This window comes from Ochlerotatus camptorhynchus, unplaced genomic scaffold, assembly GCF_037179485.1.
Source record: "Ochlerotatus camptorhynchus isolate MF236.1 unplaced genomic scaffold, CSIRO-AGI_Acam_v1.1 ptg000361l, whole genome shotgun sequence".
NCBI lineage: Eukaryota > Metazoa > Arthropoda > Insecta > Diptera > Culicidae > Ochlerotatus > Ochlerotatus camptorhynchus.
The window spans coordinates 5,166,712-5,189,336 of NW_027040849.1; the positions used below are offsets into that span (position 1 = coordinate 5,166,712).

General features: G+C 38.9%; 1 protein-coding gene across 1 annotated transcript in view; it reads left to right on the forward strand.

Annotated features, from left to right (window-relative positions):
* The window catches only part of aft (adrift), a 36,894-nt gene extending 16,665 nt beyond the window's left edge, over positions 1-20,229 (forward strand). The window contains exon 2 of the mRNA XM_065231819.1: positions 18,656-20,229. Coding sequence (XP_065087891.1) covers positions 18,656-20,050 — 1,395 coding nt within the window. The 3' untranslated portion in view covers positions 20,051-20,229. The remainder of the gene's footprint in view (positions 1-18,655) is intronic.
* Positions 20,230-22,625: the final 2,396 nt, after the last annotated feature.

Below are 22,625 nucleotides of genomic sequence, written 5' to 3' on the forward strand. Positions count from 1 at the left end.
CACGCTAAACCGGCCAACCATTCATTTATTTAATTTCATTGATAATCCTAGTGACGTAAAAGGGCCGATGAATTTTTTTTTCGTTGCGAAAAGGCTTAGCAAAGGGCGTACCATTTCTGATGACAAGCACGATGGCTTAACAAAAAGAGCCTATCCATTGAAATTTATTTATTGTATCACATGAATAAAAGTATGAGTAAAAACTACACTGATAGGCAAAATAAAGTGCCCACCCCATCATTTTTTGAATTTCTCTCATTTATTTGGTTCAAATTAAAGTAAATACACTGTAGTATTTTTTATATCTTATTCTTTATATTCTTTTTAAGTTTCACTTATAGAATACCAGATAAAAAGAAGAGACTGACTCGAAGAAAAAAAAATCAAAATGGGTGTAAAAAAGAACAGTGACAAAAAAAAGTGCCCACTGCATTTTAACTCCAGAAAACATAAAATAAAGTAAAAGAATACCAGCCTAATAGTTAATGTGTCCTCCTTTGGCCTTCAGGACCAGCTGCAGGCGCTTCGGCATGCTCTCCACTAGATTCTTCAGGTGCTGTGGATCTAGTTCTTCCCAGGCGCGCTCCAGGGCTTCAAAATAGTTATTTTTATTGGTAACACCAGTTTTGTCAACCCTGGCATCGAGAATCGCCCACAAATTCTCGATGGGGTTGAGGTCCGGGCTTTGTGGAGGCCATTCCAGTGGTTTAATTCGACATGACCGGAAGAAAGACTTAGTCTTCTTGGCAGTATGCTTCGGATCGTTGTCCTGCTGGAATACGAATTTCTCCTCAAGGCCCGTCTGGATCAGCGAAACTTCCAGATTTTCCCGCAGGATGTCGATGTAGGAATCTGCCGTCATTATCCCGTCGATTTTCACCAGGCTTCCCACTCCACCCCACGAAAAGCACCCCCAGACCATCACATTTCCTCCTCCATGCTTCACCGTGCCTTGTATGTGGCGCTCCTGAAGCTCCTCACCCGATCTACACCACACACGAACCCGTCGCTTCCGGTTGAACAGTTCGAATTTTGATTCGTCCGTCCAGAGAACCGTTTTCCAGAACTCTAGGGGCTTATCAGCATGCTCCTTAGCAAACTTAAGCCGTTTGACTTTGTTTGCCTTGCTGATAAATGGGCGCTTCCGAGCAACTTTGCTGTTCAACCCCTGTGCTACGAGACGGCGACGAACAGTTCGACTGGAAACTGTTAGCTGAAGAGCCTCCTGGATCTCGCGGACAGTTACCTTCGGGTTCTTCTTCACTTCACGCATGATCTTGGTGTCCGTTCTCGCATCCGTTTTGCGCATCCTGCCTCTGCCAGGGCGATCCACCACTGATCCGAACGATTTCATTTTCTGCAGAATTTTCCCGACCGCTGTTTTGCTGATATTGTACTTCCTAGCGACAGACCGGTGCGATTCACCGTTTTGCACATCACGAACAACCAATTTTCGGATACACACGGGAATTGCTTTCGAAATCACTACGTCCTCCATTTTTTTCAACTGATTCAAATGCGATCACGTGTACAAATGCACCAGTTCCACCCGTTTGCTTCAATACATGTCAAACTTTCAAAACAAAAACAATCGAGGGGTTTTCCGATGGAAACTTATCGAAAACATACCGATTTTTGAAGTGGGCACTTTTTTTTGTCACTGTTTTCTTTTTCAATCCAAATTGATTTTCTTTTACTTCAAGTAAAACTTTATATTTTCAGTATTCCATAGGTGTAACTTTAAAAGAATAATAAAGGTAAGACATCGAAACAGACTACGGTGTGTTTATTTGAATTTGAACCAAATAAATGAGAGAAATTTCAAAAATGATGGGGTGGGCACTTTATTTTGCCTATCAGTGTATTTACAATACATTGAATTCAAGGTTATTTGTGTTTTGTATTATTTATTTATTTTACATATTAAGCATATCCCTACATATTGCATTTCCATTAAATATATCATGATTATATATAAATTTATCCTGCATATTAAAAAATTCTGGGACGGGAGGGAGCATCAGGGCATCATTGAAGTTGCAGGGCTGGTAGCGAGTCACTTTTTAGTGACTTAGTCACTTTTTTCAAGCCAGTCACTAAAAAGTCTCTTTTTTTAAGGTCAAGTCACTAAAGTCACTATTTCTTGTAATACAGGGTGTCTATTCATTTTTCTAAATAAAATTATCTGACTTTTCCAGGTTTTTTAGAGTATTTTAACGGATAAATTCCAGTTTTATAATAAAGCAAAATTTTTAAATGCGTTAAAAATATTCTTTTTTTGTGTAGATCAAAAACAACAGAAAACAGACATGTCAATCAGTTTTAAAGAAACAGCTTTACAATCAAATCCATTGAATGTTGAAGTTTATCACTTACTTAATTTCTCACTTAATAAAGTTGTAAAAAACTTACCCTATTTGAGTAATTCCAAGATACAAACATTATTCAACATCTTGAAGTTTCGTATTGCATGTACAAGTTCAAGATATTGGAAATTTTCAAAGTGCCAAAATCAAGGAAAGAAATAAATGATTTATTTCAAGTTCGTAGGAACTTTGGCGAATTAATGAGTAATGAAAAGAAATGATGAGAATTTCAGTGAAGCTCCATAAACAAACTGCGGGAACATAAGGGAAGTTAATACGCTGAAAATATGGGGAACTTACTAGAAGCGGTTCTTTTAGCATCCGAAAAGTTTCGGGAACTTTTTTGAAGTTCCTAAAATTTCAGAGAACTTCAAAGGCGTCAAGCGAACTTTAAAAATAAAGAAAACATGAGGGGTATTGTGCATTTTTTAAAGAATTTCTAGGTACCTCAGAAAAGCTAGAACTAGCGATTTTTTTTTGGGGAATTTCAGAACTTAAGCGCAGTTTCCGTAGCTTTAGTCCAGACTTTTGGAGCAGTTAGAATATCTATAATCGTACATTTAGAAAAATTCAGGACAGTTCCATGATATGCTGAAAAAAAATCGAGAACCCTTAAGAAGTTCCGAGAATTTCAGGGAAGTACAGAGTCCTTCAGAGAATTTATGAAAACTTCAGAAATATTTCAGAAACTTCACAGAAGTTCAGAAGTTAAAGGTTTTTACGGGAATTCCATTTATTTCCGAGCAGCAGAACCGAGATCTTCAATAGAATTGAAAGTTTTAGGGAAGCTTCGAGAACACCAAGACAGATTATAGAATCAAGGGGCAGTTCAAACAATTTCAAGGAAATTGTAAAAACCTTAAAGAAGTTGTGAGAAACTCAGGGAATTATGAATATATATCAAACAAATTGCCGGATTATTAAACAAATTAAGAGAACTTCAGGTAACCACTGATAAGTTTAGGGAAAATTAGGGACCGTTAATAATGGTTATAATACTTAAGGGAAATTGTCGAAACTTCAAGGCAAATAATTGAATTTCAGTAAAGTTGCGGGTTCTTAAAAAAATACTGAAAATTCAGGGCAGTCTAGAGAACTTTAAGGAAATTCAATAATCGTTTAGGCAGTTTAAAAACTGAAAAGTCTAGACTATTGAAGAAGTTTTAAATAAGTGTCAATAATTTAAGGGAAGTGAACTTCAAAAAAATGTTGAGAACTTCAATGAAAATCATAGAACTATATTAATTATTTCGTTCTAATTCCATGAAAATTGCGGTAGCACAAAAGTTCCAGAAATTTAGAAAAACTTCGAAAACTTCACAGAAGGACTGTGATCTTCACAAACATTTCGAGAACTTTATAGAAGTCTATAGAGCTTAAGGAGAGATCCGCGAACTTCAGGATTTTTTATGAACATTGGGGAGGCCATTCCTTTAGTTTCAGAAAATTAGTGGGAAATTAAAGCAGTTCCCAGATTTTTAGATAACTTCAGAGACGTTAAAAAAGTTAATTGAGGTCTTCGCTTACGTTCAGAAGCACACTGAAGCTTAAACATTTTTAGGGCGGTTCAATTAAATTCAGTGCAATACAACAAGATTCATGAGAACTGCTAAAACTTTAGAGAAGTTTTGAGAATTTCAGAAAAGAACAAAGAACCTCAGAGCAGTTCCGTTAAGCTTAGAGAAATTCAGAGAATTGTTAAATGTTTAGAGGAGATCCATGATCATTGAAAAAAATTAGGAAACTTTAGGAAGTCCTAAAAAAGTTCAGGGAAGTTTAGGAATTTGATGAGAAGTAGTGTAAGTCTCAGGCTACTTTCTCAAACTACAAAACAACTTCAAGGCAGTTTCATTAACTTCAGGAAAAAATTGGGAACTTTCAAGTAGTTCTGAAAATCTAAAAACAGTCCATTCCATATTCTACGGAGATTTCCATTGAAATATTCCTCAAAATTTTGGTGAAGCTATCCTCCGAATTCAATTTTATTTTAGTTATCCTTGGAATTCTCCACAATAAGAAACTCTTTCGAAAGATTCTCCGAATATTCATTGAATTCATTTCAGATTTCCTTTTCAATTTCACTCCTTCCCTTGGAATTCTACTCACATTGAAAGTCTCCTAAGAATTAATTGGCATTTCTCCTCACAAATTACTTCTATTTATTCTCATAATTTGTTTGGCAAACTCTCCTGAATTCATTTTCCGAATTCCTGTGAAGATGTCCTGGAGTTATTCTCAGATTTCATTGTAATCCTCCTTTAGTATTTTCAAAAAAAAAAATCCAAGGACATGCTCCGGATTCGTTTTCTCGCACAAACTTTATGAAATTGTGCTTAGAATGCCCTTGGAATTTTCCTCTGAAGCTCCTCAGAAATTCCTAAGAGTTTTCATTTTAATTATATTTAATAATTTCATTTCATTCAAATTTACTTTTAGGTCACTTTTTAGTCACTATTTTTACAACTATAAGTCACTATTTGGTCACTTATTTCATCAAAATGGTCACTAAAATCACTATTTTTAACATCAGTGATTGCTACCAGCCCTGAAGTTGTAACTGGACAATGGAGTGGAGTTCCAACCGGAGTCTAGGAGGGAATGTGTACTGTCATTTTAGATTGTTACATTTCACTTCAACAGTTGCAATGAATTTGACGCGCTCTTCTAAAACGAACCATCCCGTGGAAAACTTAACATGTATTGCGAATTTCGTTATTCGTTTTGTTGGATCATATTGTTGGAAGAAGATTCTCTTATTCCCGCGGGTTTCGCGTAAGTGCCTCTGCTCCAACCCTTTTTGGCCCTTCATACAGCAGTATGTTGATTTCAGAATGATGACAGAATTTGATCTTGTTGTTAAGTGGAGCCGCATGCAGGGCAAGACACAAGCTAGGATGTGGCTACTTACATACATACATTAGGGGACAATGAATGCCACCTATTGCACTATAGATCAAGATGGTGAAATAATGAATAAAAAAGTTATGATTTTTGAAAAAACTAAAGTTTTTGGAAAAATATACAAAACTTGGTTCAATTATTTTTTCGACTTGATGTATTGAAAGTACACCAAATTTACAATAAAAAGGCATTCAAATAAAAGTTTGCTAAGTCGCACCGTGATCACAGTGGGACGAATTCAAAAAAAGTGGGACATGGCTATTTGCGACGAAACTATTGAGCATAGCTTTTTGTTGTCGTCTAAAATGTTTCTTTATTTTTTAAGTACTTTATTTACGTAGTGAAAATATTTGGTTAAGGAGGGTATACACTCAGATAAAAAAAATAACTTTTTTATGTCTTGTTAAATTTGATGAACACCTATGGAAACATTGAAGATGAAGTCCTTTTAAGAAACTTTGTTCAAGGTGAAAACTTTCTATCTCTCAAGCGGACGAAGTTATAGGGTAAAAATGGACTACAAACGATAGTACCCCCTTAAAAAACGTTTTTTCATCATAACTTTTTTCTTTGAATTTTCTCGTTTTTTAAATATTCTACAAAGTTGTAAGTGCTTAGAAAATGCGCATTTTTGCAGAAGACAGTAAATCACTATCTCTTTGTTTAAAGGATTTACGCCAGTTTTTACAAATTTTTTACGCTATTTTTAAGGGGGTGTACCTTGCAGGTTAGCAGGTATTAGCAGCTAATGACAACATCATTTAATTCAGCAACTTATACCCTACTGTTTCATATACAATTCATAGGGGGATCCAAGGGGATGCTTAATAAATTTTCAAAAATTTACCTCAATGTTTTGTTACGTTTTGCTGTTTTCATGAAGATTTTTCCAAGTATGTACATATATGAAGGCAAAAAACGTGTTGCTTACTGCTAATTATGACAAAATAAATCATTATGGTGAACATTTGCACTAGCTATCAATATTAAATGGCAATACAGCAGCTTGGTAACACATTTATTTGAACTTATTTGCGTTTAATCCCGTAATTGATGTTGACACTAACGAATCCTGGAATTTTCTTGATTCACGGCGCAGACATTATAAGAGCTTCTATTCTTCCTGTTGGTACTCTATCAGAAGAACCTTAATAATACCGAAATAAGGACATCAAAAACTTTCGAGAACATCGGCAAGGAAATGTTCACGGTACAGATATGTGCTTTTTTATATTTTCTAATCATATTTAAGCTTTATGTTTTGTTGTTGTATTCAACAATGTAGCCACAAATCAAGACATTTTAAGCCGACTGATAATGTCTTCAGACCTATTGATTTCATCAATGCGAAAGATTTCAAGAAGGAAAAGCATTCCATTCAGAGGAGATGCATTGAAGTTTTTGAACGAACCGAGTATTTTAAAGAACGAGATGACATGTTCATCCAGGGATGAAGATTGGGAGAAGAATTATCAACTGTATTAAAAATTGTAACCAAACAAGAATCAAAAGAGTTATAGAATAAATGTTTTATCACCTGCTTAATTTCCGTTTACTTTTGATAGCTAGTGCAAATGTGCACCATAATTATTTATTTTGTCATAATTAACAGTAATCAACACGTTTTTTGTGTTCATGTATGTACATACTTGGAAAAATCTTCATGAAAACAGCAAAACGTAACAAAACATTGATGTACATTTTTTGAAAATTTATTAAGCATCCCCTTGGATCCCCATATGAATTGTACATGAAACAGTAGGGTATAAGTTGCTGAATTAAATGACGTTGTTTTTAGCTGCTAATACCTGCTAACCTGCAAGGTACACCCCCTTAAAGTTAGTTTAAAAAAATTGTAAAAACTGGCGTAAATCCTTTCCACAAAGAGATAGCGACTTACTGTCTTGTGCAAAAATATGCATTTTCTAAGCACTTACAACTTTGGAGAATATTTAATAAACGAGAAAATTCAAAGAAAAATAAGTAGAAGGGTCTGTGACTAGGGGCCAGGCATACCAAAAGTACCGCCTCATGACAGTATTTCAACGGCTGTCGCTTTCTTTTTCCTACGACAGCCTTGAGATTGAGCTATAAGCGACAGCCCACAGTGAGGCTGTTATACGACATGCAACGTTGCCGTCCCGTGCAGTACACGACAGCTCGTTCTTAGTCATGTATTTTGTTCGTTCGGCTATGACAGCCTCGGATGGTCTTTCGTAACGTTCCTCGTACATACAACAAGCAGTCCGTCAAACTGCCGATTCGTTGTTGCTGTCTTTGAAATTTTGTTTGTATGCCGTAAGACTGCTACTACACTACCAGTGTGACGCCGAAGCTCGTTCGGTTGCTATCATGTTCGTGCTGCCCATTGCAAAATTTGCATCCGATATTTTTTGAAAACACGCGGTCTTGAGCAGATCAGACATTCCGACATTCCGGCGAAAAATATAAGTCTACCCGACACCAACCTGACTTATACCAAACCCCAACCCGATGTTGGCCCAACATTGACCCGACATAAACACATAATTGGCCCGACATCGACCCGATATGTCTATTCGGGATCATACTTCTGGTTTTCTTCCATACTCCACTGCCGTGTATCAATTGTATATAATGTCTCATGACAGCCTTTTCGAGACAGCCACTTGGGTAAGCTGAGGGATGTCGTCGGTTTGTGAAGGCTGTCATGACGACATAAACATTGAAACCCTGGTCATAAAGAAATGTGTAAATACAGCCCATTCGGTTCACTACGTTCCAAGCACGATGATTTTTGCAAAGCGGGTATAGATGCGACTGTTCTAATACAGCTTTCATTCTTTCGTGCGTGCGCTGTTACCAATACACTTCGAATTCAGATCTGAACGTACGGTAGCAAGTGGTAGTAAAGCACACAAAGCAACAGTCAATTCAGGTATAAACCAACTGTCGCGAGAAGGCTGTACTATTTGGAAGCCTGCTAGGGGCACGAACGGAAGCTTGACGTAGGACCGCTAGTAGACGGAATAAATGTGAAAAGCATTTAGTTCTTTTAATTGATCAATTATCTATTATCTCAACTCTTTCCGTTTTTGAATTGTACACATTTAGATTTTTTTGCCGAGATGGGCACTCGGCATTTTATTTTGCTGGAAATTCAGCAAAAAAATATGTTTGTTAGCTGAGATCTCGGCAAAATTCCCGTTTGTTAGCTGAATCTTGGCAAGATTTTTACTGAGATCCAGCAAAATAAAATGCCGAGCTGCTCGCTGGTGCTCATATCGGCGAAAAAATCTAAGTGTGTAGGCGTACCAAATTTGTAGTATTTTTTTTCAAAGAGAAAGTTGATTAAGAGAATCAATCAAAATCACTTGCACCCCTGCTTCCAAGTTTGGTTACAAGATTACAACTCTAGAGAGCATTTTGTGTGGGGGCTTGTGGTTCTGAATATGGACAAACAAGCACAGATAAATTCTATTCCAACTCTTAACTGATGTAAGCTTGATGGCCCTGAAAAGGGCCGTTTTATTGAAAAGGAAACCCATGTCCACTTACGCTTGGCGTGTTTAGTGTGGGTGAGGTGACTGCATCACGGACATCATTTTCCAGGAACACCTTCAGCACACCTCGTAGATTAGACCGGAGATACGTTTGACACCACCACGGCGAGCCAGACGACCGATGGCGGTTTTCTCGAAGAACTTTGCGACAACGCTTGGCGCCTCCTTTACCAGACCTTTTCCTCCTTTGCCACGACCAGTCACAGTCAATTGTTGTGAAGGAGTGGACTAGCCACCACCTTCCTACTGCTGCTATTGCTGACCACGCCGTCCGAAGCGAAAATGAGCTAATGTCATACAGCAGCGCTCTTTTATATCTTTTCAGGTTAAAGCAGAATGATGTGCAACCAAGTGGTATAAAAGCTACAAAGACTCCTCCCATTATGAGTAGTTTGCTATTAAGTAGCGACACTGGCTCTTTTCCTTTTGCATACACGGCGAATGAGAACGACCCAAATTTGAGTTTAGTTCACTCATAATCGTCAAAAGTGCAGGAACTCAGCGATGAGTAAATTTGTCTCATGGTTTCCTGTGGAAAACCTAAAAAATCTGCTAGAAAATGAGGAAATAGACGAAAATTTTATTCAGTCTCGGAGTAGAATCCAATCTCTTCTTTTCTCAAATTTTGGAATTTTTCCCTGGAAAATCCTGAAAAAAACCTGGGAAAACATGAGGCAAATTTACTCATTGCTGAGTTCCTGCAATTTATTTCTTATTTCTGAGATAACTAAACTCAAATTTGGGTCGTTCTCATTCGCCGTGAAAGATATCGGCGCCAGTGGTTAGCGTGATTACCTCTCACCCCAGCAGGCCTGGGTTCAATCTCAGTCGGCGCCACCGGCATGTTCTAAGGCATAACATCTCTGATCACGCCTTCCTTCGGGAAGTAAAGCCGTTGGTCCCCGGTTGAGTTGATGGGTCGATTGGTAGGGTCCAGATGTGGGAGCTGCCTCCTTGGCATCGGTAGCATTGGAGCTCAGTACGGAAAACAAATCTCGCGTCACTTTTCAATAGGTCCTATCTACATTGATCGATTCTCTTCATCGACACTCTCTTTCGTAAATGACTCGGCTTCACAAATGTTTCCTGCCGTCTTCGTCGAATTAGATGCTAGATTGTTGCTTCTTCCATCGAAAATATCCGGCCGTGGCGATTCAAAGTTGATCAAGGTTGATCAAAATAATGTATTACCCCTGCTTCCAGTTTGATTACATGAGCATTTTGTGTGATCGTTGGTTCTGAATATGGACAAACGGGCAGATGAATTCTATTCCTACTCTTTACTGTAATAAGCGCGGTGGCCCTGAAAAGAGCCGTTCTGTTGCAAAAGTTGGTGATGCTTTAACCTCCGAAACCAAACAGATTGCGTCTCTGTCACTTCAAAACGTAGATGACATCTATGGCCGCCTACGCTTGGCGTGTTTAGTGTAGGTGACAGCATCACGGATCTCATTTTTCAGGAACACCTTCAGCACAACTCGTAAATCAGACCGAAGATACGTCAGATATACGAAGATATCTTGAAGAATTTGCGTTTGGTTCTGAATATGGCGATGAGTGTGCAAAATATTACGCAATTCTATCTTCCCTATTCACACGCGCCCGAGGATCGGAGGCGAATGCCACTTCCACTTGTTTCGTCTACTTACTACTCTCTGACGACTGTGCTGGGGAAGCAGCATATGCATGTAGGTAATTGGTGGATTTTTTAGGTAATTCGACGTTTTTGGACAATGCTGGACATTTACCAGTTTTTCAATAGTTTCTTGTTGAAAATCAACATTCGGAAGCATTGTTATCGATGCGTAGCCATATTTTTGATCGATTGATGATAAAATTATTGAAATTGGACCAGGGGCAGCTGAGTTATTAACGTTCAAAATCTTTCATAATTTGGTTACATGTTCCATTTTCGGTTTTCACAAAGTGTACCCCCATATAGAAATCAAAGACGTAGTCCTACGTCAAAAGTTATGGTGAAAAAACGTTTTTAAGGAGGTACTACCGTTTGTAGTCCATTTTCACCCTATAACTTCGCCCACTTGAGAGATAGAAAGTTTACACCTTGAACAAAGTTTCTTAAAAAGACTTCATATTCAATGTTTCTATAGGTGTTCATCAAGTTTAACAAGACATAAAAAAGTAATTTTTGTATCTGAGTGTATACCCTCCTTAACCAAAAATTTTCACTGCTTAAATAAAGTACTTAAAAAAATAAAGAAACATTCTAGAAGACAACAAAAAGCTATGCTCAATAGTTTCGTCGCAAATAGCCATGTCCCACTTTTTTTGAATTCGTCCCACTGTGCGTGATCACATGGAAAATGGTTTATCTTCCCTTGAAAACCATAATAGGTATGGTTCAGTCAACTTCATTCGAACCATTTAAAGTTTTGACCATATTGATTAAGGTTTTCAAAAACCTGACCATACAAACAATGCGTGGTTAAAAACGTTTACCGTACGAATTATAACTTTTTCTCATACATGTGTTGGAAAGTTTCTATTGTATGATCATAACATAAAAGGTTCAAGTTTGATATTTAAAACCAATTTCCATTAACGTTCTAATAAGGTAGGATCAACAATTTTTTGTTAACTCTATTTGTTCCAAATTTAAAAAAATACTTTAAATGTTAACGTAGTGAAGTCCGAATCACAAAAGGCCGAAAATATTCTAAGGTACCACAAAATGCCGAAAATCGAAAAGGCCGAAAACCAAAAAGACCGAATGCCAGAAAGGTCGAAAATTTTATCAAAAACTGAATTTGTTGAAAACCGCATCCAAATAATCTGTTAGCCTTTCTGCTCGCACAACTGACTCGGCTCGTTAAATGGTTTGCATTCACAAAAAATTAAGCCAAGATAAAATTAGATATAGAGGTGTTCTCACTTGCTGACTTTTTGGAGAAAAAAAACTAGTAAGTGGTAAGTTGCGGGTAAGAGAAGGGTTAGGAAATCTCGCCTAACTTTTCAAAAGGTCCTATCTAACATTTCACTCTTTTCGAGAAAAACGAGGTTGAAGATTGACAAAATCTTTTTTGATATTATTTTAAACCAAATCAACTTTTGACATTTTTAAGACCGCATATGACATTTTGCTCTTGTCAGGTGTACATTGGACATATTATATAGAACGTTTTGTTATATTCACAGCTACATAGGTCATTTATGTTTTCAACATCAAGCATTATGAGTATAATTTAAGTTATACGAGTTAAACGATCAATATGAGTATTGGACAATGCATCAACTTTTTTTTTTTAACGGTATATCGCAACACTGCCCACAGATTGTTTTGTACGATCCTTGGTGGTCGCGTAAGCTGCTTTTTATTTTATAACAGTGTTGTATAAGGGGCTGTTCATTAACTACGTAGACAGTTTTTTGGGATTCTTGACCCCCTCCTCCCTGCGTAGACAATTGTCCATACAAAAAATTAAAATTTGTATGGGCCGTGGATAATTGTCAACCCCCCTAAACTGTGTAACAATCTCCTATTTGGTTGGTGAATTGTCGAACACTTCTTCGAAGTATAGTAGCAATTAAAGTCAAAATAGCAGTGTTAATGTACGATATGGAGAAGTGGTTCCCGCTCAATACTCTTTGCAGGCCGGCTAGCCCCTCACAGAAATTAAGGTGCGCTAGCTACCGATGGCCGGGAATGAAAGGAAAATGACTTCGTTCACAAGAAACTCAATCAGGTACGAAGTGATCGCGCAAGATGGTCTTGCCACTCAATGGTATAATGTGCATGTCATTAGTGCTTAATTCTACTCTACATACATACGCTATTCTTCTTTGCTCCATGTGTCGTTGGGGGCCCCGTACTGCTGCTGCAACTGCATCACGGCCAACGAAGTCACTCGTTCCCTGCCGGCTGTCGCGCGACCCTCAACACCGTTGTGGGTGTCGCACTACTGCACTGCGACGTCGCCTAGGCGAGCACTTTCGCCCCGCCCAGAGATGCCAGATCTACGGAAATCTCCGTAGATCTACGGATTTTGCAAATTTTTGCGGAAATACGGATCCGTAGGCAAAATCTACGGAATTTGGTACAGTTTCTACGGATTTTTTCTTCAGTGAACGTCTCCCTTCAGAATCTCAGTCAACACATTTTCTGTGATAATCGACTGATTCCGATATTTGCAAAACAATTACAGTACCAAACTAAAATGCCATACGACAGGCTCTGTCATACGACACTGTCGCCGAAGGCCGTCACAAATGTATGTATTTTAGTTTTTAATATACTAAGAGCTGCTGATGTTGTGCTTGTGTAAATTCTGAAAATAGCAAGCAACGATGTCCTAGTTATAACATTTCTGATCAGAAATGGTTTAATTTACACCAATTGAGGAATTAGAACGAAATCAAATGTGTCATATGATAGTTATTTGATAATTTTCTTTTTGCTCGAATGTTGTTCTACCGTTTGCGTTGTGTAAGAGAGACGACGCTCTCTTCCCCATGATGATCAGGCCGTCATCAAAAAGCACGCAATCCATAAGTCGTCGTACTTGTCTGACTTTATAAAGGAAACTACGGTTAAAGCGTGGCTTTCTTATTAGATTACGACACCACTGTACCGCCGCTACGGGATCATAATTGATCAGATCGCCATAGATGGTCTTGAAACCCCTGCAGTGGCTCCTCAAATTGAGCTGGAAACCTTTGCCGTGGATAATGAGACAGAATGGCTGCTTGGGCAACAGGAAACGCTCCTATGGAATGAGATGCCTGGAGATCGCTCCCGCGTAAAACAAGGTTCCTCTGTCATTAATATATGATGAGCACGGCAAAGAGATAGCTTTTCCTGCCATATGTTTCGGACATCTACGGAAATTCAAGCCAGGGGTTCAGGTGACATATTTCATGATGGCATCCAGTGAAACTCGTCGTCAAGGCAGCCGTTTAGCCAAACCACAACATTTGTTGTATATGACAATGAAAGTTCTTCGCCTTAGAGTTTCCGAAGGCTTGCAATGCACTTTTAAGTGCACGGGGACTGCAAACAATACAGGTGTCAACCTTGAGGACCGCCTTATTTATGGAGCAGTGCATTGAGTGAAATCTATCCTTCCTCAATACCGAATTCAGTACAGTATTGTCAACAAAGGAAGAGAAATTTGTTCACCATGATGTGACAATTGGTAAATCCTACAATGTTCCTCACACTCAGTGCAAATGAGATGAAGTAGCCCCATTTGTTGAATCTCCTACATCGATTGTCAGAAGGACACAATGGCAATGACTTAACAAATCCTATACAGGAATTGACTGCACCAGTCCAGTGATAATCCAGTCACGGGCTGTGTGTACTTCAACAAGCTGGTTGACACGATTGAATTTCAGCACCGTGTAAGTCCTCACGCGCACATCTTGCTATGGCTGAACAAGGATCCCTGGGAAGCAATCAGTGAAAGTATGTTAAAAACTTCAGGTGCAACAGTATCATGGTATTCATGCCTGTACTACCATCGGCCCTTTTCAGGACCACCAAGATTTTCCAAAAGCGATAAATTTCTGAACATGTCCCAACTAAAATTCATATCAAAAGCTTCTTTTCAGGGAAATCATAGTCATACTAAAAAGTATAAACAGAGAGAACCCCGATCGAATTCCCATTCCGACACAAAACACAAGTCCTGCTGCAGTTACAGGAAGTATACACCACATTTTCTGAAAAAGACCGCGACCGCGGCTTCTTTGCACTCATTCCCGAAGTCTCTAACAACATATCTGTCAATCAAATATGTCAACATGAAGTCTTCAATGCACTAAAAATTTGGACGCATCTAAAGGACCAGGACCTGACGGAATTGCACCTGTATTCTTGAAGAATCTTTCAGAACAACTTACCCTTTCTTAAGAACGCCTTTTCAATATGTCTCTGAAAAATGGGAAATTCCCTGAAATTTGGAAATCGTCTCATTTGGTGCCTATTTTCAAATCAGGCAAGAAATCTGACATCCGTAATTATCGTGGAATTGCCATTATCTCTTGCATCCCAAGACTTTTTGAATCAATCGTAAACGACAAAAATTTTCAGCAAGTAAAAAATTAAATTACAAACAGACAGCACGGCTTTTTTAAAGGTCGTTCAGCTACCTCTAATCTTCTTGAATTTGTAACCTTCATTCTTAACGCAATGGACAATGGCAAGCACGTGGAAGCTCTTTATACTGACTTCAGAAAAGCATTTGACCGAATCGACTGCAAAAAATAGGAATGGAATCTAGGCTTCAGAATTGGCTCCAATCATACTTAACGCAACGCAAACAAATAGTTCGTTTTCAGAATAAACTTTCAGAACCTATTTCGGTCACCTCTGGGGTACCCCAGGGCTCTCATTTAGGCCCAATTCTTTTTATTTTGTGCGTAAACGACATTTCCTACATACTTAAAAAATAAAAGTTCTTATATATGCAGACGAGATGAAGCTCTTCATGGAAATAAGTAATTCTAGCGACACAGAAGAATTCCAGGATAAAATCAACTTATTCAACACTTGGTGTAGTACAAGTCTACTCCAACTCAATGTAAAAAAAAAAATGCAACGCAATTGTATTTAGCAGAAAAGTAGAAAAACCTCTTTTTGAAATATTTTTAGGCAACCAAAAAGTAGAAAAATGTAAATTTGTAAGGGACCTAGGTGTGATCCTAGACTCCAAACTCACTTTTGTAGAACATTATAATACAATTATAACGAAAGCTTATAGTATGTTGGGCTTCATTAAGAGGTTCAGCTATAATTTTCAAGACCCATACACTATCAAATTATTATATATTACATACGCAAAACCTATTCTGGAATACTGTAACCTGGTATGGAATCCGTACATTGCCATACACGAGGAACGCATAGAATCCGTCCAAAAACAATTCCTTTTATATGCCCTTCGGAAATTGAATTGGACCGCATTTCCTCTTCCATCATATGAAGCACGCTGTATGCTCATCAACTTACAAACACTCAAAGAACGCCGCGAATTTGCAATGCTTTTCTTCATCAATGACATTATTTCACATCGCATATAATCATCAGAAATACTTTCACAATGAAATTTCTACACACCCTGTCGGCATCTAAGAACACGAAAATTATTCTCAGAAAAATCATACTGAACAAATTACGCAAAAAATGGCCCCTTCAATCGAATGATGTGACAGTATAATCTACACTGTGAAGTCATTAGCATAGAAGAAATTAAAGCCCAACTAAAACATTATATAAATAATGCATAGTATGTAAGTAAAACATTGTAACCATTGTATGTAGTCTACTTTGCTTGACGAAATAAATAAATAAATAAAAAATAACATTTATTATATACGACCACGTAATCCAACGTCACCATTGCGTACAACCCCAAAGGGCTGTCCCTAGTAGTTTTTTTTTTCAAAAGTGCTTTCAATTTATCATTTAACGTAAAATTTCACTTTAGAACTAAAAAAAATGGGGCCTTCGACTAAAAAAATCCGTAGAAATCCGTAGATTTGAATAAGTCTACGGAATTGCATAGAAACAAATCTGGCATCTCTCCCGCCAGATGTCGCACGACAACGTCGTGTCCCTACTTCACTGTTGACTCCGGCTAACTTATCGCACGACTTCTCGGATGTCGCACTACCGTTCGGTCCCGATCGACTACTGCTGCAATGCACTATTGACGGTGCACCGCGATCACCAACAATACGTGGTAGCTTATCGCTCTCCTCGGTTCTTCTACACTCCTTGTCTCGGCCACCGTTGCCTCACGACGGCTCCTCGGATACTTTGGCTAGCGAGAAGCGCTCTTCTGATGACGGCAAGGAGGTAGGTGGCTCTGCGTGGTTGGCTAGGTCCTACCGGAAGAGTTCGGGTACGATGGCCAGCGTACAAACCAGCCGTTGGGATTAAAGCTACAATAAAAAGGCCCTCTAACGAGGCGACACAGCGTTAATCGATCCATCACGTCATCAGTTGTTGTTGGTGATAGACTTTACCTGATGAAGGCCTTTTCCGATTTTCGTTTTACTCTCCTCCGTCCCACTTGATCGGACCTTGCAGATTATTTGCACTGATGACGATGCCTTGACCTCCTGTCGTTCGATTGTTTGTAAGAAGGTATTTGAAACGACCCGAACGAAACACTCTTCCAACTCCAGAGATGATGGCCTCAAGTTGTATGCAAAGAAACTGCATTGCGCATGTTAGCATTTAAATAAGTTTTCGATCTGGAATGCGTCATACCGTGCCGGAAAGTCATTCCCGTTGATGTGTCCGTCCCTGGCCGAGCACTTTTACTGGTTTGGTATTTCGGTGGACCACTACATGCACTTTTTGGCAATCATCCAATTTTGTGGCACTACTTGGTGAAGCCAACCACACTCTAGCTGCTCTTTTAGCACAATGCCGAGCTATTGTCCCTTACGGATATTGTTCTTCGGTGCAGATGTGTGAGAGGGAGATCGATTTTTTCTTTCATAATCGATAACGATTCTATTGATAACGCCGTGAGAGATCTGAACGTATAACGGATGCTGTATTGTAGAATTGGTAGCGATTTACGGGATACACAGGAAGAAATTTGCTGGCGCATTTTGTCGGCATTATCTCGAAAAGTTTAACAACTGTCTACGTACAACTGTCAATTTTCATACTGCCGTGCTCTAACGGAACTATCCACATCTTCTAAAGATCATTCTCTAGCTAATTAATCATCACACTAAAGCTTCATGTTAGCATTTCCAACCAACTCTGAAAATCGCTAACTTCGCGTATGAAGTAACATAAAAACACTTTGAATGTCTACGTAGTTTATGAACAGCCCCTTATGTGATAAATCGTGGATGTTACTGCTTCCTGCTGGCTCAACGTTTCAGCCGCGGCTAGAAGAATCACATTAACATTAGTGTTTTCTGAATCCAACTCATCGCAAACAAAATTTATCTTTAGTACTCACCAAGAAGCAAATCAATGTTGGGTAATGTCCCGTCCGACATGGCTAGTTGAACGCTTCACCGAATAAAGGAATTACTGGAAATACTGGAAATAGTAGAAAAATTCTTGACATGAAAATTCCGATGTGCACAATCACATTGTTTGTTTGAACATTTTAGACGTTTGACTCGTATAAACACAAAGGACCGAAGAAGAGATCTGCATTGTTTTGGTTTTTCTGTTACTTCAGACGTTTGTCTTGATGAACATAGTCAAACGTCTTATGTAACAGTGAAACATCGTTAATGCAAATTTGGACTTCAGACGTTTTGTTAATTTAGACATTTACGGGGATGGGGTTTGAACTCGTGACTTTTGACGTTATTTGTCCTGGTAATAAAGGACAAAAACACAATTCAAGGATAACAGCCTGAACTTACTAATTGACCCAAAAATGCCATTGGTTGGGGTTTGTTGTAATAATAAGTATTAAGTAAGCACAATAAACGAGGAACTGCACCAAACCGGATTCCTAAAATGGTGCTGAAGTGAAGTAAAATACCTACAGTGAGGAATCTTTATTCACGGATGGTTTTTCCCGGATACTTGGACGCCGTTAGTTCGCTGAAAAGGATACCATATCCGGTCAGCGTTCTACCTGCTGAAGCATCTAGGAATACGGGCAAAAAAAAACCATCCGCGAATAAGGATACCCGACTGTACACTTTTTATAGTAAACAACTGCATTCGAATTCTGTTAGGTCATGCTTTGCAATCGTTGCGAGACTCTAAATTGCCTTCAATTTATTGCCAATCATCTAGGGTTTGGTGGGGCTTATTGAAATTATATTCACGAATAAGCGCAAGCATCTTCTCACGTGACTAACGAACACGTTAAATCACCATCTGTTCCATTTCAGATCAACCTAGTCACGGCTGACGGTTCCATAGACTGTCTGGACGTACCGGAAGCCCAAGAGGAACATGTATCCAAACTGCACCTGGCCGAGGCGTTGACCGCTCTGAAAATTCTCACGCAGGGCGGATGTTTCATACTGAAGATGTTTACCCTTTTCGAACATTCCAGCGTCGATCTGCTCTACCTGTTGTATGTGTGCTTCCGGGAGCTGCACGTCTTCAAACCGGCAACATCCAAGCCGGGTAACTCCGAAGTGTACGTCATTGCCAAGTACTTCCGAAAACCGGTCGGATTGGATGAATATTTGGATCGCCTGTTCGATGGACTGAATTCCGACTGTTCGATGTTTGATCTGCAGCACATTCCGGAATCATTTGTAAAGGAAGTTCGGGATTGTGCGGAGCTGTTTATGATGTACCAGCAAGACGTGATAGAACACAACATTCACTTCTACCAACACGAGGATCTGCATGAAGAAGTGAGATTGAGAATTTTCAAAGAGACAATGTGTAAGATGTTCTTCGACAAGTACAAAATCAAACCGATTCGACGGTCTGATGCAATTTTAAATGGGGTTGATGTCGCCAGTGGTTCACCGAACATCAATCCTCGGGATAACTATGGAACGTACAACGAACGAAGTATGCTGAGCTCGATCAGTGGTGACACACGACTGGGTATGTTAAGGGATAGGTTGAATGATTTCTACGACAGCATGATAAGCTTTATGCCACGATCGAGACTCACCGATCGGCCGTTTGCCAGCAGCCGATCTTGTGTGGAGATCATTCAACTTTGCTGCGGTAAATCGATACTGAAGCTCCTGAGCAGCAAATTTATCGTGATAACCTATGTTCGTTTTCTAAGCGAAGTTATTGACATCGTTACCAGTTTAATGCCGACCGCGGAAGAACAACCTACGCTTCTGACGTTGAACCGATCAACGTACACGCTAACAATCGACGTCAAAGCCTATGCCACCTTATACAGCTACGACATTTTCGAAAAAGAATTGTTCCATCACCTTCTTCAGTGCATCATAGATCTACCGCTGCAGGAAGGCATCGACCACCTGGTAGTGGAAAATTGGCTGCTGCTGACCCAGTTCTGCGTTGGGCTAGTGTTCTTCCTGAAAACCTACGTCTTCGAGCATATCGAGTCGACTAATGGTAACCAGTTGCGCTTTTCCCGCCTCAAGGCGGACGGAATTGACAGCCTACGATATTTGAACGAAACCATTCAGATGGAACAGAACGCATGTGCCGAGGGGAAGTCGGTGCTAGGAATCGTCCCCACTCAGGTGCTCTTCGATGGAAGCTTCTACTATGCTGTGATTAACTACAACAACCGATTGTGTTTGGACTACTGCACAGTACTGCTCGATGCAGGAAAGTGAGCCAATCAGTGATCTGTTCGAGTTTTCCCGGAACAAGGTGGAGCTTTTTCAATGCATTTATTACATCACTACATTATTTGCTTATGATTAGACGCACGAAGAAAAGAGTTCGTGTGAGTTTCGTTTTTTTTTCTATTCAACTAACCTGAATAAATTTGAGAATTGAACTTAACCAAAAGAAGTGCCAACGCGTTTTTCTGCATCCGAAATATCCGGTAATTAGTTCCGGCTCAGTGTTCAAGGCTAGATCTATTGGATGGCGCCGTTAAGTGGTAAGTATAAATTATTTTCCAAAGTCTGCTAAATACTACAAACATAAAAAATAACGGCAAAAAGGGGGAACTTTCAAGTTGAAATATGTGGCCAAAGCCCCATAGGTACCAACATAGAGAGCAAAACACTTTTGCCCCCACTCCCAATGATTTACGAACTCCCAAATAAACTATATATAGAAGACGTTTTACACTTTTATTATCTAGAAAGTTATCAGGGTGACCAGTGAATTGAGAAATCGGAAAAAAAAACGGGGAAATCCAGAAATTTGATATCACCGGAAATATTCCGTGAAATTAGATAAAAAAAAAATCGGTAAAAACAAAAATACCTTGTCCTCTATGCGGATGAAAATAAGATCCTGCTTCTTGGAATGTTTTTATGGCCCTTTGACTGAGCTGCCTTTTCAGGATTTTGTCACTGAAGAATTAGGAGCATTTGGATGGCATTCTATGGAAAACACCAAGATATTTCAGGATTAGCGACAAGGGAGTTTTGAAAGAACAATAGGTGAAATTTAAAGAGAGTTCTGAGTAGAATTTTAAGGTGGTTCTGATGAAAATTCGATGACGATTGTGAGAAAGATTCCATGTCCTTTTTTAATGAATATTCCAAATAAGCTCTTAGAAGATTGAGTTTCGAAGAAATTCCCGAAAGGAATATTGATGCTATTGAATTCTTAGGATAGTTCCAAAGTAATTTTGGAACAAATTGCAATGATGTTTTAAGAATAACTCCTAGTGGATTTCGGCAATCAGCAATTCTTCAAAAAATCTTCCTGAAAAATCTAAACTTTCCTGAAGTTTTCGGTGTTTTCCAATAACTTCAAACTGTCGTAAATATCTATGAACTTCAATAAAGTCCTCTAAACGTTCCTGAAGTTCGCAGAACTTTTTAAAAGTCTCCGCAATTTTCCTAAAGTTATTTGAACTTCCTTCTAAAGATAAAGCTTCATGTTAGATAGCATTTCCAACCAACTCTGAAAATCGCAAACTTCGCGTATTAAGTAACATAAAAACACTTTGAATGTAACAACTCAAAGGCGGGACCGGGAGTAGCCGTCAACAATGCTGATGATGGTACAGTACGCAACAACCACCCTACTGCTTTCTCTCTGAGATGACCACGTTGGTCATGACGAGAGGAGCAACACAATAGTTGGGTAAAGAAGAAATTGCATTATAACACACCTTCGACTGGAAATGCTCTCGGCAACGTGGGGCTTTAGGTAGTGATGAAACCACCGACAAACCGACATGAATGACCATTGCAAAAACAATAAAACTTCTGACCAAAGCATACTACTGACATCTGGCTCCATGTTCGCGGGAAATATTTAGCTGACCCATGAACCCGCATGCAAAAGTTATGAATTGGTTCGTGTCTGATCTATTCTGGACAAATTATTTTTATCTAGATAAAAAATCCTATTGTTTTGACAGTTTGGATCACTGTACATTTAAATCGGCCGTTCACGATTTTCGGACATAAGTCAGAATTAAGTGTCATGTCGGTTTGTCGGTGATGAAACGTCGCTAGAACTATTCCACAGCCGCAGACAGTAATGAGCAAAGGCGGCGCACACTTTTTGCATGTAGATTTGAAAACCTACGTCAAATCTCCGCGTACATCGTACGGGTTAGGCAAAAGGATTGCACTGCCGCATTAATGGCCCTTCGCTCATTTTCAACTTCTATTCAATTTTCATACTGCCGTACTCTAACGGAACTATCCACCTACCCCCTTCTAAGATCATTCTCTAGCTAATAAATTATTACACTAAAGCTTCATGTTAGATAGCATTTCCAACCAACTCCTCTTATTTGAACTGCCTTGAAGTTCTTTGATCTATCCTGAAGTTTTTGTAACTTTCTTGAAGCCCATGGAATTTCTCTTAATTTCTAACTTCCTTGAAGTTCTTTGGACGCGTCTGAAGTTTTCGTTCCTTATTTACTGAAATCTTTGGAACATTTATGAAATCCTCGGAATTTTCCATAATTTCTCGGACCTTTTAAAAAGTTCCTAATTTATTTTATGCAACTGCTCTGAAGTTCTCAAAACATCCCTGAAAATAATGAAACTGCTGGAAAATCTCTAAACTTCTCTGGAGCTCTCTGGCATACTCTGCAGATCGCGGTACTTTACTGAGCTTCTCGGAACTCGGATGTTCTGAAAGTTAGTTAGTTCTGAAGTTCTTCGCAATTCTCTTGAACTTCACGGTATTGCCCTGAAATAAATGCATTCCTGAAATTCTATGGATTCACGTAGAGACCAAAATATGTCTGAAGTTTTCTATACTTCT